The 14,065-nt window shown below is 48.5% G+C and overlaps 1 protein-coding gene across 3 annotated transcripts in view; it reads right to left on the reverse strand.

Moving 5' to 3' along the window:
- Positions 1-8,560: 8,560 nt before the first annotated feature.
- Positions 8,561-14,065, reverse strand: part of RAPGEF1 (Rap guanine nucleotide exchange factor 1) — an 82,858-nt gene continuing 77,353 nt past the window's right edge. For all 3 annotated transcript variants that reach the window (XM_023730824.1, XM_023730823.1, XM_023730822.1), the window contains 3 exons: positions 12,307-12,404; positions 10,879-11,007; positions 8,561-9,808 (listed from right to left, as the gene is read on the reverse strand). In XM_023730824.1, the coding sequence (XP_023586592.1) occupies positions 9,658-9,808; positions 10,879-11,007; positions 12,307-12,404 (378 nt within the window). In that variant the 3' untranslated portion in view covers positions 8,561-9,657. The remainder of the gene's footprint in view (positions 9,809-10,878; positions 11,008-12,306; positions 12,405-14,065) is intronic.

Raw genomic sequence — 14,065 nt, forward strand, 5'->3', positions numbered from 1 at the left:
TATGAGAAGTTAATATAGGATAAAAATGGTATTCTAATTGAGTGATTCAAGGAAGGTTCACAAAAAACATTGGCACAGTTGGCTATCTGGCTGGAAAAAATACTCTCCTTATATCGTATATAAAATATAATTCCAAATGGATTAAAGAGTTAAGTATAAAGCTAGTAAAAATAGAAGAAAGTCTAGGAGAATATTTGTATAGCTTTCGGGTGCTGGGGCAGTATGGAGAGGGGAGGCCCCTGAAGTTCTGGAAAACCATAGAGAGAAAGACTAATAGCTTTGAGTCCTATATATCGGAAAAGTGCAGATTTAAGCCGTGAGACATGATTTTTATTCATTGAATTGGAAAGCAATTAGAGCTTGAATACATCCGGAGATGGCAAAGGGCTGAAGACACAGACCCTCTCGTTCATCACCGGTAGGGTGTGTATTGCCACAATCTTTGTGGAAAGTAGACTAATGTTGTCTATTAATAATGTCTGCACCATATGCTTATATGCATATAAGTGCAAGGAACGGGGTCTGGAAGGATGTATTCCTCATGATTGACAGTGGCTGCCTTTGGGACTAGGAGAGTTTGCGTAATACACTGAATTTTAAAATATGGATGTATTCATGCCTTAATTATGTAATTAAAAAATAACTGGAAAAAAAAAATCCATGCCTTTTGACTCAGTAATCTCAGTTTTAGGATTCATAGTGGTGAGGAAGACAGACACAGTCTGTTTTCCTGGAATTTACAGTCCTGTGTGAAAGACAGATATTTATCAGACAGGGTAGTAACAGACTGTGCTGAAGTGCTGGGAAGGAGAGGTAGCTAGGGCAAATCAAATCTGAAATGCCGAGTGTAATGAGAAAAAAAATGCTGCAATTAAACTGTGATGCATTCTTGTTAAAATATAAAATGTAAAAATATGTTAAAATGTAAAAGTTTGTGTCTTAGAATCACTATAATGTGAAATAGAGGTGTTTGACTTGAGAGTGATGAGGAAAAGCTTTCCTTGAGGAAGTGACTTCTGAGCTTTGGTTGTGAATACATTAAAATCTAATGAGATGCTGCCAAACTGCATTCCAAAGTGGTTGCATCATTTTGCATTCCTACCTGCAACAGATGGGCAGTCCAGTTACTCCACATCTCATCAATCCCTGGGCTTCTGGTAGGTATGTAGTGGTATTTCAGTGTGGTTTTAATTTGCATTTCTCTGATGACTAAAGATCTTGAAGCTTTTATATGTTTATCAGCTATTTGAGTATCTTTTCATGATGTGCCTGTTCAAGTCTTGTGCCCGTTTCTATGCTGACTTGTTTTTGTCTTATTGATTTATACGAGTCCTATAGCAACTGGAATTCTGGAATGTTATAGTTATTACAGTTACAGCAAATACCTTTTCCCACTAATAGCTTCTATGTTCACTCTCTTAATGGTGTCATCGGATGAAAAGTTCTCAATTTTAATGTAGTAAAACTTATCTTTTCCTTTCTTTAATAAATCTTTCCCTACTCCTAGGTCGTGAAGATGTTATCTTCTAATTCTAGAAGCTTTATTGGTTTATTTTCACATTTAGATCTGCCACCCACCTGGGACAGATTCCAGGGGTCCATTGGTCTCTTCTTGCACCCGTCATACTTCCTTAATTGTCATAGCTTGATAGTAAGTATTGATATTGGTGGATCAGATTCAAACACCATCTTTAACAGTCTTGGCCATTTTTAGCAATTCATATTTAGAATAAATTTTGACACAAAAAAAGTTGGGATTTGGACTGCGATTGCTTTAAGTCTATGGATTAATTTGGGGACAGTTGGCATCTTTACGTTGTTGAGTCTTCCAATACGCACATACATATAGTGGCTCTCCTTATTTAGTTAGGTCTTTAAATATTTTCCCTCAATCTATTTTTTTAGTTTTCTGTGTAGAAATCTCATGTCTTATGTTAGTATCTCTAGGTATTTGACTTTTTTGATGCTATTATAAATATGATCATTTTATACTTCATTTTTGTTACTTGTTAGTATACAGAAATACAATTGATTCTCCATTGACTTTGTATCCAGCAATCTTTCCAAATTCTCCTATTTATTCTGATGACTTATCTGTAGATTCTATTGGATTTTCTATTTACACAATCTTATCATCTGTATATAATGACAGTTTTGTCTTCTTTGCCAATTCTTACTCCTTTTCTGTGTTTTTCGTGTTGCACTGGCCAGGATCTCCAGTGCAATGTTGAACAGACGTTCTGATAGTGGGCCATCTTGTCTTCTTCCCAACTTCAAAAGGAAGGCTTTCACCAGTTTCACTTTCAGTTGTGTGTATGCATATGGTCACACACACACACACACACACACATATACACAAACATCCTTTATCAGATTAGGAAGTTCCCTTCTTTCTTTTTTAATCACGAATGGATATTGAATTTAATCAAGTGCTTTTCATGCATGTATTAAGAACATTATGTATTCTGTTAATGTGGTTACTTCCATTGATTTTCAATTGTTAAAATAACTTCTCATTCCTGGAATAAATCCATCTTGATCATGCTGTATTATCCTTTTAAAATATTACTAGATTTGGTTTGCTAATATTTTAGGATTTTTGCATATGTGTTTGAGTGAAACTGGCCTGTAGCTGTCATTCTCATTATATCCTTGTTATGGTTTAGGGTTACATTGGCGTCATCAAATGAGTTGGAAAGTGTTTCAGATGTCCCTTTGAGTCTCTAATGACGTCTTTTGCCTTAAAGTCCACTTTTTCTGGTATTGATATAGCTATACCGTTTTTGGGGCGGGGCGGCTGTATTGGCAGTATATCCTTTGCCATTCCTCCCCCCCGCCCCGTGGTCTTTCTGTTCTTGTGTCTCTTTGAGTCCCTGGTTATCATATGTGAAAAATCAATCATTTGACGCCTAGGATGATGTTACCTTCTTCCAGTGAGACTCTGCACTTGCCTGGCAGGTGCCAGGGGCCAACAAGCCAGGATCATCTTAATCCAGTTTCAGGGATGGTGATGATTTGAAGCTGGGTTCAGTCCCTGTTAGGCAGTATACTTGGAGTTCACCCTTACTCCCCAGGTGTACCTCCTTGGGGTCCCAGCTCAAAGCATGTTGAGTTCTGGACTCCTTTAAAAAAAAAAAAAAAAAAAATTCCTTTTGTCACAAGTGCCCCTCAGCTTCTCAGCCACCTCTTCAGGAATTGGCAGATACCCTTGAAGAAAATGTGGCCCCAAATGCCAGGCTCACATCCCTGGCTGTCTTCTTCTAGATCTTGGTCCAGTAATCCCTCACTCTTGCCAGCGCTCTGACTCAAGGCAGAGATTTTAAAACATTTTGTACAGCTCCCCTAGCAGGATGGCTGGTCTGAATTACCAAGTCTGCTGTCACCAGAGTAGAAATGCTTTCTTATAAATTTTAGAATACACTTGTCAAAGACCATATACAATCCTCTTAGGTTTTTCTGTGGAATAGCTTTCAGCTTATAATCTAGGGGAGAATTGACATCTTTAAGAAAGCGAATCTTTCTACCCATGAATATATGTATCTCTCAATTTATTAAATTCGTCTAATGTCTTTTAATAGTCTTACAACTTTTTTCTATAAAAGTCTCACAGATCTCTTGTTGGATTTATTCCTAGTACCTTAAGACTATTACGAATGGTATCTTTTAAGAATTACATTTTCTAGTTGTTTGTTGATTGTATATTAGAATGTGTTTAATTTTTTATCTGATTTTATAGCCAGCCACCTTGACAAAATTTTCTATGTCTTGGTTACTTTTTTCCTACAGCACTGCCTAGCGTCTCCAGTACAACAATGAACAAACATAGTGGTAGTGGACGGGATCCTTACCTTACTGCTGACTTTAAAGGGAATGTTTTGAATATTTTACTATTAAATATGTTTGCAGAGGATTTTCGAAGATAATCTTTATCAGATTAAGGACGTTTTCTATTTCTCGTTAACTAAGAGTTCCTTTTTTAAAAAATGATGAATGGGTGTTGCCCTCTTAATAAAGGCTTTTCTGTGTCTATTGAGGTGATCATATTGTTTTCTTTCTTTAATCTATTAATGTGGTATATTCAGGAGAGTCTAGGCTATGTTGTGAAAATAAACCCTGAAATCTCAGTGGCTTAGCACAAGAGATCATTTTTCTTTCACGTAAAGCCCAGTGTCCGTCCCGGTTCCCTCCCGTTGGGATTCTTGCCATCTCCATCCCTGGATTCTGAGTGTGCCAGGGCAGGGAAAGAATGAGCATGGAGGCGGTGTACCAGTTCTTAAATCCCCGGGACAAGGTGACAGGTATGTCTGTCCCTCAGATTTCACAGACCTAACTGCAAGGGGGCTGGGAAGTGCAGCCTCCCTCGTGCCCAGGAAGAGAGGAACCTGACACAGGGAAGCACGAACATCCTTGCATTTGTGAGAGAAACTCAACTTGGTTGCTGGTTTTGGATTGCTAAAATTATTTGAGAAGTTTTCCATCAGTATTCATAAACAAGACTGCCCTGTGGGTCTTCTTGTGCTGTTCTTGTCTGGTTTTGATGTCAAGGTTATATTTGACACATAAAATGGGTTGAGAAGTGTTTTGCCTTTTTCTGTTCTCAGGGGGAGTTTGTGTAAGATTGAAATGACCTTTTTGTTCCTTGAGTGTTTGCCACAACTACCTGTTAAACCTGTCTGATGTCTGTGGGTGGATTTCAAGCTCAGATTTAATTTCTTCAGTGTTAAGAGCCTCCTCTTTTCAACACCTATCATGGCTGTAATATTTCACTTGTGCAGTTGTCTGATTAAGAGAACTGAGTGAGGTGAAGCTACTGGCGAAGTGCTCAATAAGCTGTACTGGTGGCCACAGCTCACCAGACACTGCCCCAGGGGTCACCTAACTGAACCTTCCCAAGAGCTTATGAGGTAGACGCTGTGGAACAGAGAAGGGAAGTCACGTATGGGACCATCAGCTCAGCCCCTTCGTGTGGCAGTGCCACTGGGGTCTCCTCACCTGGAGGCCACACTGCTGTGGTCCTGGGTCCAGGCACACACCCATCCAAGCCTCCTGGGTCGCTGGCTAAGCATACAGATTCCTGGGCCCTGGATACTCTTCCCCCACCTCCGAGCGGCTCCCCAGTTACGGAACACCAGGGTTTGAGTTGCAGCAGCTTCGTCCTGCGGCCCTGGTTGGAAAGCACAGGTCCCCGCCTGGCCTGTCACCTCTCTGGGGAAGTGTTGGGGCTAGATCAGCCTGGTTCTTGATGTTGTTGGCTGGTGGGGGAAATGGGAGTGGAGGACACGGGAACACCTGGTCTCTCTCTCTGCACCTTGGTGTGCTCATTGGTCAAACAGGACAACAGTAAATAATGGGAGAAACTGAAGAACAAGTGGTTAAGCAATTTGCCCAAGGACAGAGCTAGCAAATGGGAGAACCAGGAAGGCTTTTAGCGCACTCCACAGGCTAATGTGGGGCTCAAGGATGAATAAGTGTGACCACCCAGGAATACCTGCCCCTTCCCCCACTTCAAAGGATAGTTGAGGGAAGGCCACCTAAAGCAGCCACCAGCTCCATGGTAGGATCTGAAGGGAGACGCTGCCTTCTAGTCACCACCCCCTTCTCTGCCAGGTTCCGTTTTCTGAGCCTCACGCATTGCCTGGGTAGAGCTGTGGGGCTGCCTGACTTTCCTGGGCTGCCCTGTTGGCACCTTCCGCAGGGCTGAAAGCCTGGGCCTGGGGGCCAGGGTGGAATACCAGAGGGTTTTGTCTCGACCCCCTGCCATCCCCTAGGTGCAGAGACTCAGGTACTTGGTCTCACTGCAGTAGAGGTGCTGGGGGTGGTGCTGGGGGACAGGGGGGTGACTGGTATCTGGGATGGCTCTGGAAGGACACCTCCCAGCCTGGTAAAGAGAAATGATGACAACGGCCTCCCAGAGCTGGGCGGACCTGGAGACCAGCTTACCCCCTGCAGAGGAGAAAACAGTTACCTCAAGGCAGAGAAGGGAGTAGAACCTATGGGCCTCTCTTGGTCTATGTGAGTGCAGGGGGCTCCATTGCTTTCTGGCATATAGGCTGGCCCCGGCTAAGCAGCCCCAGCTGAGTTCAGCAGGGGTCACCTCCAGGCTGCAAACAGCCTGTTGTGCAGCGCAGTTGCACCGGCCCCTCTGCAGCCAGGGGCACCAGAGCAAAGGGGGAAGCTCGAACCCCCAGAAAGCAACAGGCAAAGTTGGGCCCAAGCCTCTGAGCACTGCCTGTGGGTACACTTTCAAAGACAGAAATTTAGGGGCACTGCAAGGCAGCTCTAGACAACCTGTGCCCCCTGAAATTCCACCCTTAGAAATGCAAGTTTTCATCAGGATGCCAGGGGTGGTGGTGGTGGTGGTACAACTCTTATGCATCAACCCACTTCTACAGCACATGCGACCTAGGAGAAAAAGTTCTGGAAAGGAGCTGATGCTGGTGATATCTGTTCCACTCTACCCTGACAATAGCAATGGGTCTGGGGACTGGGACAAATGTCCTGCGCAAAGGAGCCAGGGGGCTGGGTCCTACTGGGGACGAGAACGAATGCCTTGCATAGAGGAGCCAGGGGGCTGGGTCCTACTGCTGTTTCTGCTCCAGGGCCACTGCCCTTCTCTGGCCAGCAGCACCTGTGCCCCTGGGCTGCCTGAGAAGGTGAGAGAGGCGAGGCCAGCATAGGCACCGTGGACTGTCCCTTAACTGCACACATGCTGCTTGCAGGGCAGACACGGTCACCAGGCGGGGAGGGGCTTTCATCTGTGTTTATTTTCTCATATAAAAGTTACACGTTTGAAATGTCTGCAGGAAGATGCCACTATTGGGTGGGTTAGTTGGGGGATATATATTACAGTGTAACACTTGGGAAGGGTGGGGGACAGCCAGAGAGGGAGATGCTTCTTGGAATTGGGGTTCAATTTAGACATGGGTGTGCCTACCCTTTCCCTGGCTTCCCCCACACCTGCCAGGTGAGAACTGACTTTTTCTACAGGGAACCAAATGATCTTGAGCAGGTCTGTCTGTAAAGATTGATTCCCACACCCCCACAACCCAAGAAACTGACAAATCACAGCCAAGGCTGCAGCGCTGAGCAGTGGAATTTGGCAACTGCCAGAGCCAAGAGGGCGTCTTTTAATGAGGCACAGGGCGGGGAAGCTTGTCAGCCAATAAGTTAACGCACACACGTTACACCTCACCATCTTTGCACAGCCAGTCAAGCTTGGGCCCACCCAGGCCTGCCGCCTGGGGCCTAGATGGCTACTCAGACCCCACGGGCTCCCAGGGAGGGGCGGACCCAGGGCCTCTGCACAGGCACAAGGTCTGTTCTGAATTAAAGCAGATGAAGAGCTCTCCTTCCCCTTCTAGCTCCTGACAGCGAACAAGATGGCCTGTGAAGACTGCGGACACGAGTCAGCCTACTGAATGGGTGTAGGCGGGCTGTTTTTGAAGCTGAAACACAGCCATTCATATTTCCTGTGCTATAGAAGGTGACTCCTAGGGGTTCTCAAAAACGCAAGGAGAATTTGAATTTGCACAACCCAGGGTCCCGTGCGCATAGCGTCCCTCACACATGCACACACACACACAGGCGAACACACACACAGCAGCATTCAACAGAGCTGGGCAAAAGGCGGGACGCAAGATGGGAAGGGAGTGGGAAAGACTGAAATGAAGGGACTTAAAAAAAAAAGAGGAAACAACCTAAAACCCAACCCCTACACACAATACTGTTAATAAACGAGTGACTCCACACACACACGCACACACACGCTTTAAATAATAAAGTGACACGTTCCGGCCTGTAGCCGGCAGCATTGCCGCCAGAGGTGGATTTCAACTGACATTTCACAGATTTCTTCCTCTCTATATACAGGAAAACACAAAAGACGAAAAAAACCTGCCCAAACTTTTTTTCTTGATAAAAGCTGCTCAAAACCCCACAGAAGACTCAAGGGTGACATGGTTGTTTCTTTAAAAAAAAAAAAAATCTTCTAGTCAACAGGTGTTACTTTCTACTCCCTTTCTTTGTTCTGTTTAAACTGGGCTAAGCACAGTTAGATCCTGGGCAATCGCTTGACCGTGTCCTAAACCCAGGAGAAGTGAGCACTCGTTCATGCAAAAAAGGACCTGGGGTGGGGTAGGGAGGCAAAAGGCCCAACATGAGATGCAGCACATCTGGATTCCGGCCGGCATGCTGGCGGAGGCCCACCTCTTGCTGGCATGGAGGGCCAGAAGGGGACGTGGAAGGCTCGCTGTGGGCCCAGGGTCCCCCTTGCAAACCTAGCCTCGGATTGTCAATCTCAGCAGTGAGGATGGTTTTTAACTAGGCGGATGGAGACAGCCCCTATTCTTGGAAATGCTTGCTTCTGCCAGACGAGAAAGAAACTCTGCAGACTGGTTGGAGGGCTGTGGCTGGCTGGCCTCCGAGGCACCTCCACAGCCAGGCCTCAAGGGCCTCTGTTTGGCCTCTCAGAGATGCCCCATCTTTCCCAAGGGAGAGCTGACAGCACTGGCAGAAAGGCCTGGTGAGCTGAGGAGGAACCATTCTGGCTCTCCCAGGGTGGGGTGAGGTCAGAGGGAAGCCTCTGGGACCGGGGTTGGGGGGCACAGGGTAGAGTTTAAGGCACACAGCAAGCAACAGACACAACAGAAGAGGGGGTCTGCGGGCTTCTTCCCGGGACAGAAATGCTCCTCCATGCTCCCCTCTCTCTGGATTAACCCACCAACAGCTACCGCCCAGCTCAGAAAAGTTAAAAAGACTCCCAGCAATAAAAAAGTGTTTCTTTGATGGTAAAGTCCTCCCTTTTCCAACCTCTTCTTCCCAGCTCCCCAAAGTACTTCTGAAAGTGGCTGATGGAAAACTGTGAAATTACGGGCAGAGGGGCCCAATGGAGTGGGGTGGGGGAGACGCTAAGGTGCTACAAGGTGACAGAGGCTGCCATTGCTCACCACCCAGCGAAGGGGCGGCCTATAGGTGCAGCAGGACAGTTCTGAAAACCAGTACCGTGATGAGGGGTTGCTGAAACGCCACCTGCCACACCTCTCTGGGCCAGGCGAAACTGCACACCGTCCTCCATTCTAGAAAGCAGAGAATGGAAAGTGAAAGGGGCCTCCCCTGATCCTCTCTGCTCTTGGCCTACCCCTGAGTCTCCCTCCACCCTAGCTCATCTGGAAGGCAGCTATCCCCTAGGGTCCTGCTGAGCCTCTGCTCACATGTCCCCTCAGAACATGCAGACTGCCAGATGAGGGAAGCTGCGGAGCCCTCTATTCCTCATCCTGCTGATGCCAACTCTGCGCCACTCCCAGGCTGGAGGGGCGTGGGCAGGAGGGGGAGAGGGAAAGAGAAGTGAAAGCAGAAAAAATTAAAAATAAGGAAACCACCAGTTCACAAATCAGTCCTAACACCTGCCAGGTGGGCTCCTCTGTGGGCCGTAGGGTCTGCTCCTGCAGAGGAGGGAGGGTGGGAAGCTGCCAGCAGGCTCCGGCTCTGGGCCCGTCATCACACCAGAGGCCTGGCCGGGCCTGGGGCTCCGAGGCCCAGATACTCTCAGCCTGCTCGAGGAGAGGGACTTCCGCCGTGCACCAGGTCCAAAGTCTCGTCCGGTCTCGGAGCTGCCCGCTGCGCGTCTCTTGAGCATTCTCCTCGCTCACACACCTGTTCCTAGGTTTTCTCTTCTCGGTCTGTTTTTCTCCTTGTTATGTTCCGGGGTTTGATTTTCAGAGAGAGTTCCCATAGGGCCTCCTCAGCCAGGTGGTCACTGAAGTCATTGAAGAAGTTTACAATGTCATCGTTTCTCCGGATGTCATAGTGTCTGGGGAGGGGAGGCAGTCAGTGAGAGCCAGTGTGGGTGGAGGGGGCCAGAGACCCCTGCTCAAGCCCTGCTCTGCCACTCCCCGGCTGTGAGGACCCACTGCCCACTTGTGTAAAATGGGAAGCGGTTCCTACTTTGAAGCACTGCTGCGAGGATGGTAAGAAGAGCTGGAGCAGCACTTGGAGACCAGCCCCCAGACAAGGTCAGGCACTACTGCGATAACTTGAGCCAGCTCAGGACTCACAGCAAGGACTGTCGAGGGGTTCCTGCATGGGGCAGGACACTGGCTAGTTCTGACCCACTGCACTGGGGCACCTGGTCCCTAATCTGACTTGGTCTGGAATAGCCTCACGATGACTCCCTCTTGGAACACGACCCTTGAGCCAGGCCTGTGCTGAACGCCAGCGCACCCTTACAGCAAACCGATGAGGCAGGGGCCACTCATGTCCACATTTCATAGAGGAGGGAATTAGCACCAGAAACTACTAGCACCCAGACCACCAGCTGGACTCCAAAGCCAGTGCTCTCAACTGCCCCCCACAGCGCCCCCCTGAGCAGTGCCCCTGCAGCTGGGCTCCCTGAACAGGGAAGGCTGCTGCCTGTTGGAGCTCCTTCCTTCTGAAGAGGCCTGGCTCCCCTCTGCACACCATGCCCCTGAGAGCCCACGCCTCCTTGGCCCACACTGCACACGCAGCCCAACACAGGGTGGGCTCTGCTGGGAGTAAAGCAGCAGGGTGTGCTGGCTCCCCCTTGTGATGAGACGGGGCATCAGTTTCCAGGTCTGTGAAATGGAGGTGATAGGAGAAGCTTCCATCGCTGGGCCCTAGCCCTGCTCCAGATCCTGCGTGGAGCCCTTTAAGTGCACTTCCTCATATAATGCTGACAAAGCTCCAAGAAGCAGAGATCATATCCCCACTGAACAGACCAAGAGTCCCTTTGGTCCTTTTTAACTTCCCGTCTCTGCTCAGATGCCTCAGGAGCTGTCTCTCCATGCACCTAAGCAGAGGGTTCAGGTGTGCCCCCTCACCACGCCTCCCCCACCCCCCGTGCCCCCAAAGGGCAACACTCACGCCTGCTGGAAGCGCCGCATGCTGTCGAGGATGTTGAACTGCTGCCACCGTTTGGAGAAATTCACTTTTCCGTCAATATAGTCTGGGTTTCCCAGGTGAACAAAGGTGAGGTCCTGTAGAATCAGCCCCCTGGGAGGATGGAGAAGCCCAGTGACTACTCTAGAGGGCTGGCCGAGCCACCAGGAAGGCCCAGTGACTAACAAATAACTCCAGGACCTAGTCCTTTGGGCTGGGCCTGAGCAGCTGCCAAAACCAAAGGGCAAGTCTGGGCTGAGGCTGCATGCTTTTTCCTCTGTGAGTGATCGATTCATGAACTCTGGATCCATGACGGCCTGCTGGATTCCTGGGACGCCAGGCCAGGGCCTCAGAGGAGCTGCTAAGGCCCCAACTGCTACAGAACAGGCCCTCACGCCTCTGTCCACATGTGCCAGCAAACTGAATGTGGCTGCAGTGTATGTGTGCACAGTTGGGGCAGCTGATGTAAAATCAGTACATGAACAGTAAAAAAACAGTAGAACCCAAAACCGGCAGGGCGGGGCCCTCTTCATTCATAGGTAGGGTAAGTTGTTTTAAAATACAAACGACGTGAGGTCAAACAAGTAAAGATGTGGGAGTAGCTCTTCCACTGAGAGAGCTCAGCCTGAGTGACATGGGTTACACTCTCTCAGGACCCCAGATGTCAATCCCCTAATGGGAAAACAAGTTAAAGTTCAGTGCGGGCAACAAGCTAGAAAGCAAGAAGAGGGCATTGGCTACAAGCAGATTAGTGTCTTCAAGAGTGAAGACCTCCAAGCCAGCCCCAACTCTGAGACATGTTCCATCAAGCACTTGGCCCAGGGACACGGCTGAATCTTCCATCCCCTTCTTGGAGATTCACAATGTCTGTTAGTATATTAAAGGCTCTGATAAGTCCTACAAGGAAGAAATCTGCTTAGCTTAGATTATTCCACTGTTGCCCAAGCTTATGTGACCATGGGAGCCTTTTCCAGGAAACATGTATTTACTCCATGCCAAGGCCCACACTTTGGGAGATGCTCTCTGACCTTCTTTACACCAAGTGCTCTTGGGCTCCCTGGGGGTGACTGCCAAGGTTGAGGAACACTGGAATATAGCATGATGCCATTTGTGGGGAAGAAAAGAGAAGCTAGACAGCTGCACACATACTGCCTGAACATGCTCCCTGGCAGATTACAGAAGGAAATGGGAGTAGGTCTGGAAAGCAAAGGTGAGACAGGAACTTTTTCACTTGACCCTTTGTTTCTGTTTAAATTGTACTACAAGGAGCATGTTTTAGTTTTAGAGTTAAAAATAAAAGTACAAACATCTTAGATGAAAACCCTTAAGTGAGAGTTTCTCTGAGGGAATCCAATATATATTCCCCCAAGAAACACGCGGGTGGCAGGACAGGGCAAGGAAGGAGCTACTCACAGGTACGGGATGCAGGGAGGCTCCACCTCTGAGAGGGCTGCCCGGTAGGCGCGGAAGGAGGACGAGCTGTCAATTAACGTGCAGTACTCGGCCAGGCCCTGGTCAGGACAAAGTTATGTGAGTGCTGGGACAGTGCTCAGTGGACAGGGCCCCACTCCTCCTCGCTGGCCAACTGGTCAATCACCCTTCCACCCTACATTCACTGAGTGCCCACACACGTGACACCATGACAGACTGCGCTGTGTCCACGGGCCAGCAGGAATTCGGGCTCTTTTCCCTGGTGTCAGCCGCACTCCTGGCTGCAGGGGACTGCAGGGCCTTTTCTGGAGAAATATTCCAAGGGTTCCTTGTGCTTGGCCAGAATCATCTCTGAATCACTGGCACCCACAGTGTGTGCAGACACTGACAGAAGGGCTTCTTGCTTGGTGAAGAAGTTACACTCCACTCTCCATCCTGCAGCCCAGGTGAGCTTTCTAAAACAAACTGCAACAGGCCACTCCTGGCTCAAAGCCTTTCCTTTGCTCCTCACTGCTCTCAAAGTACAGTCAACCACAGGTGTTGAGGGGCCCTGCGGCCCACAACCTCGCCCTCCAGTAGCGCTAAATGCCCTTCGCCTCCTGGATGTAGTCACCTATGAGACTAAGCTGATCCTGCCCCCTGCTCAGAACACCACTCTCCTGCCTTTTCACCTGTTAAGTCCCTCTTACAATGACATGCCACCTCCTCTAGGAAGGCTTCCTGTCTCCCCAGTATCTCTTTTCTGTAGGGCACTGTTTTATAATTGTCTCTTTGTGTATGCCTAGTGATATGACCCGAGTAGCTCAGCTGACACTAAGCAGAGCGGGCCTGGCCTCCCTTCTCAAGGACCGTCCTCCCACATAAGGATAAAGGGCCCACTTCCTCAACAGGCTCCTTGAGGGCCTGGCAACAGAGAACTGGCCCTCTCACCACAGTGAGGTGGCCAAAATGGCCTCCTTTCCGCTCCTTGAGGGTGCCAAGCTCCCACCTGTCCCCTGTATGGGCATCCCTCTGTCCCCTTGGACAGGAATTCTATTCCTTTCCCAGGAAACTCCTTCCTCATCTTTCAGGTCTTGGTGTGAGTGGTACCATTCCCAGATGGGATTATAACCACAGGCATAAAGGTTAAGATTTACAACACATATTTTGGGGGGACAATCCATAACATTCCACCTTTTGGCCTCCCCAAATTCATGTCTTTCCCACATGCAAAACACATTAACCCCATCACATCATCCTAAAAGTCTTAGATCAACTCTCCAAGTCCAAAATCTCATCTTCTGAATCATCAAAATCAAATATGGGTGAGACTTTAGGTATAGTCCATCCCGGGGCAAAATTCCTCTTTGTCTGTGCACCTGGGAAATCTAGACTACAAGTTATCTGTTTCCAAAGTACAATGGTGGAACAGGTCCAAAGCATTGGACATTTCTATTACAAATGGGAGAAACTGGAGAGAAAGAACGGATAACAGGCACCAAGCAAATCCAAAGCCCAGCAGAACATACTACATTGGCTCTCAAGGCTTGAAAATAATCCTCTGTTCTCTGAGACTATCTGGGCAATGGCCCTGCCCTCTAGACTCTGGGTGTTGGTCACGCCCTCTGGATTCTGTGTGGAGGACCCTGGGCCCTGGGCTTCAACTCCACCTTCCAGGTCCTCTGGGATGCCAAGTCTGCTCCCTCGGCTATAGGCAGCCCCATTCTCCTACTCCATCTGAGTGGCAACCCCACCCTCTTGG

The sequence above is a fragment of the Trichechus manatus genome, unplaced genomic scaffold (genome assembly GCF_000243295.1).
Source record: "Trichechus manatus latirostris isolate Lorelei unplaced genomic scaffold, TriManLat1.0 scaffold00038, whole genome shotgun sequence".
NCBI lineage: Eukaryota > Metazoa > Chordata > Mammalia > Sirenia > Trichechidae > Trichechus > Trichechus manatus.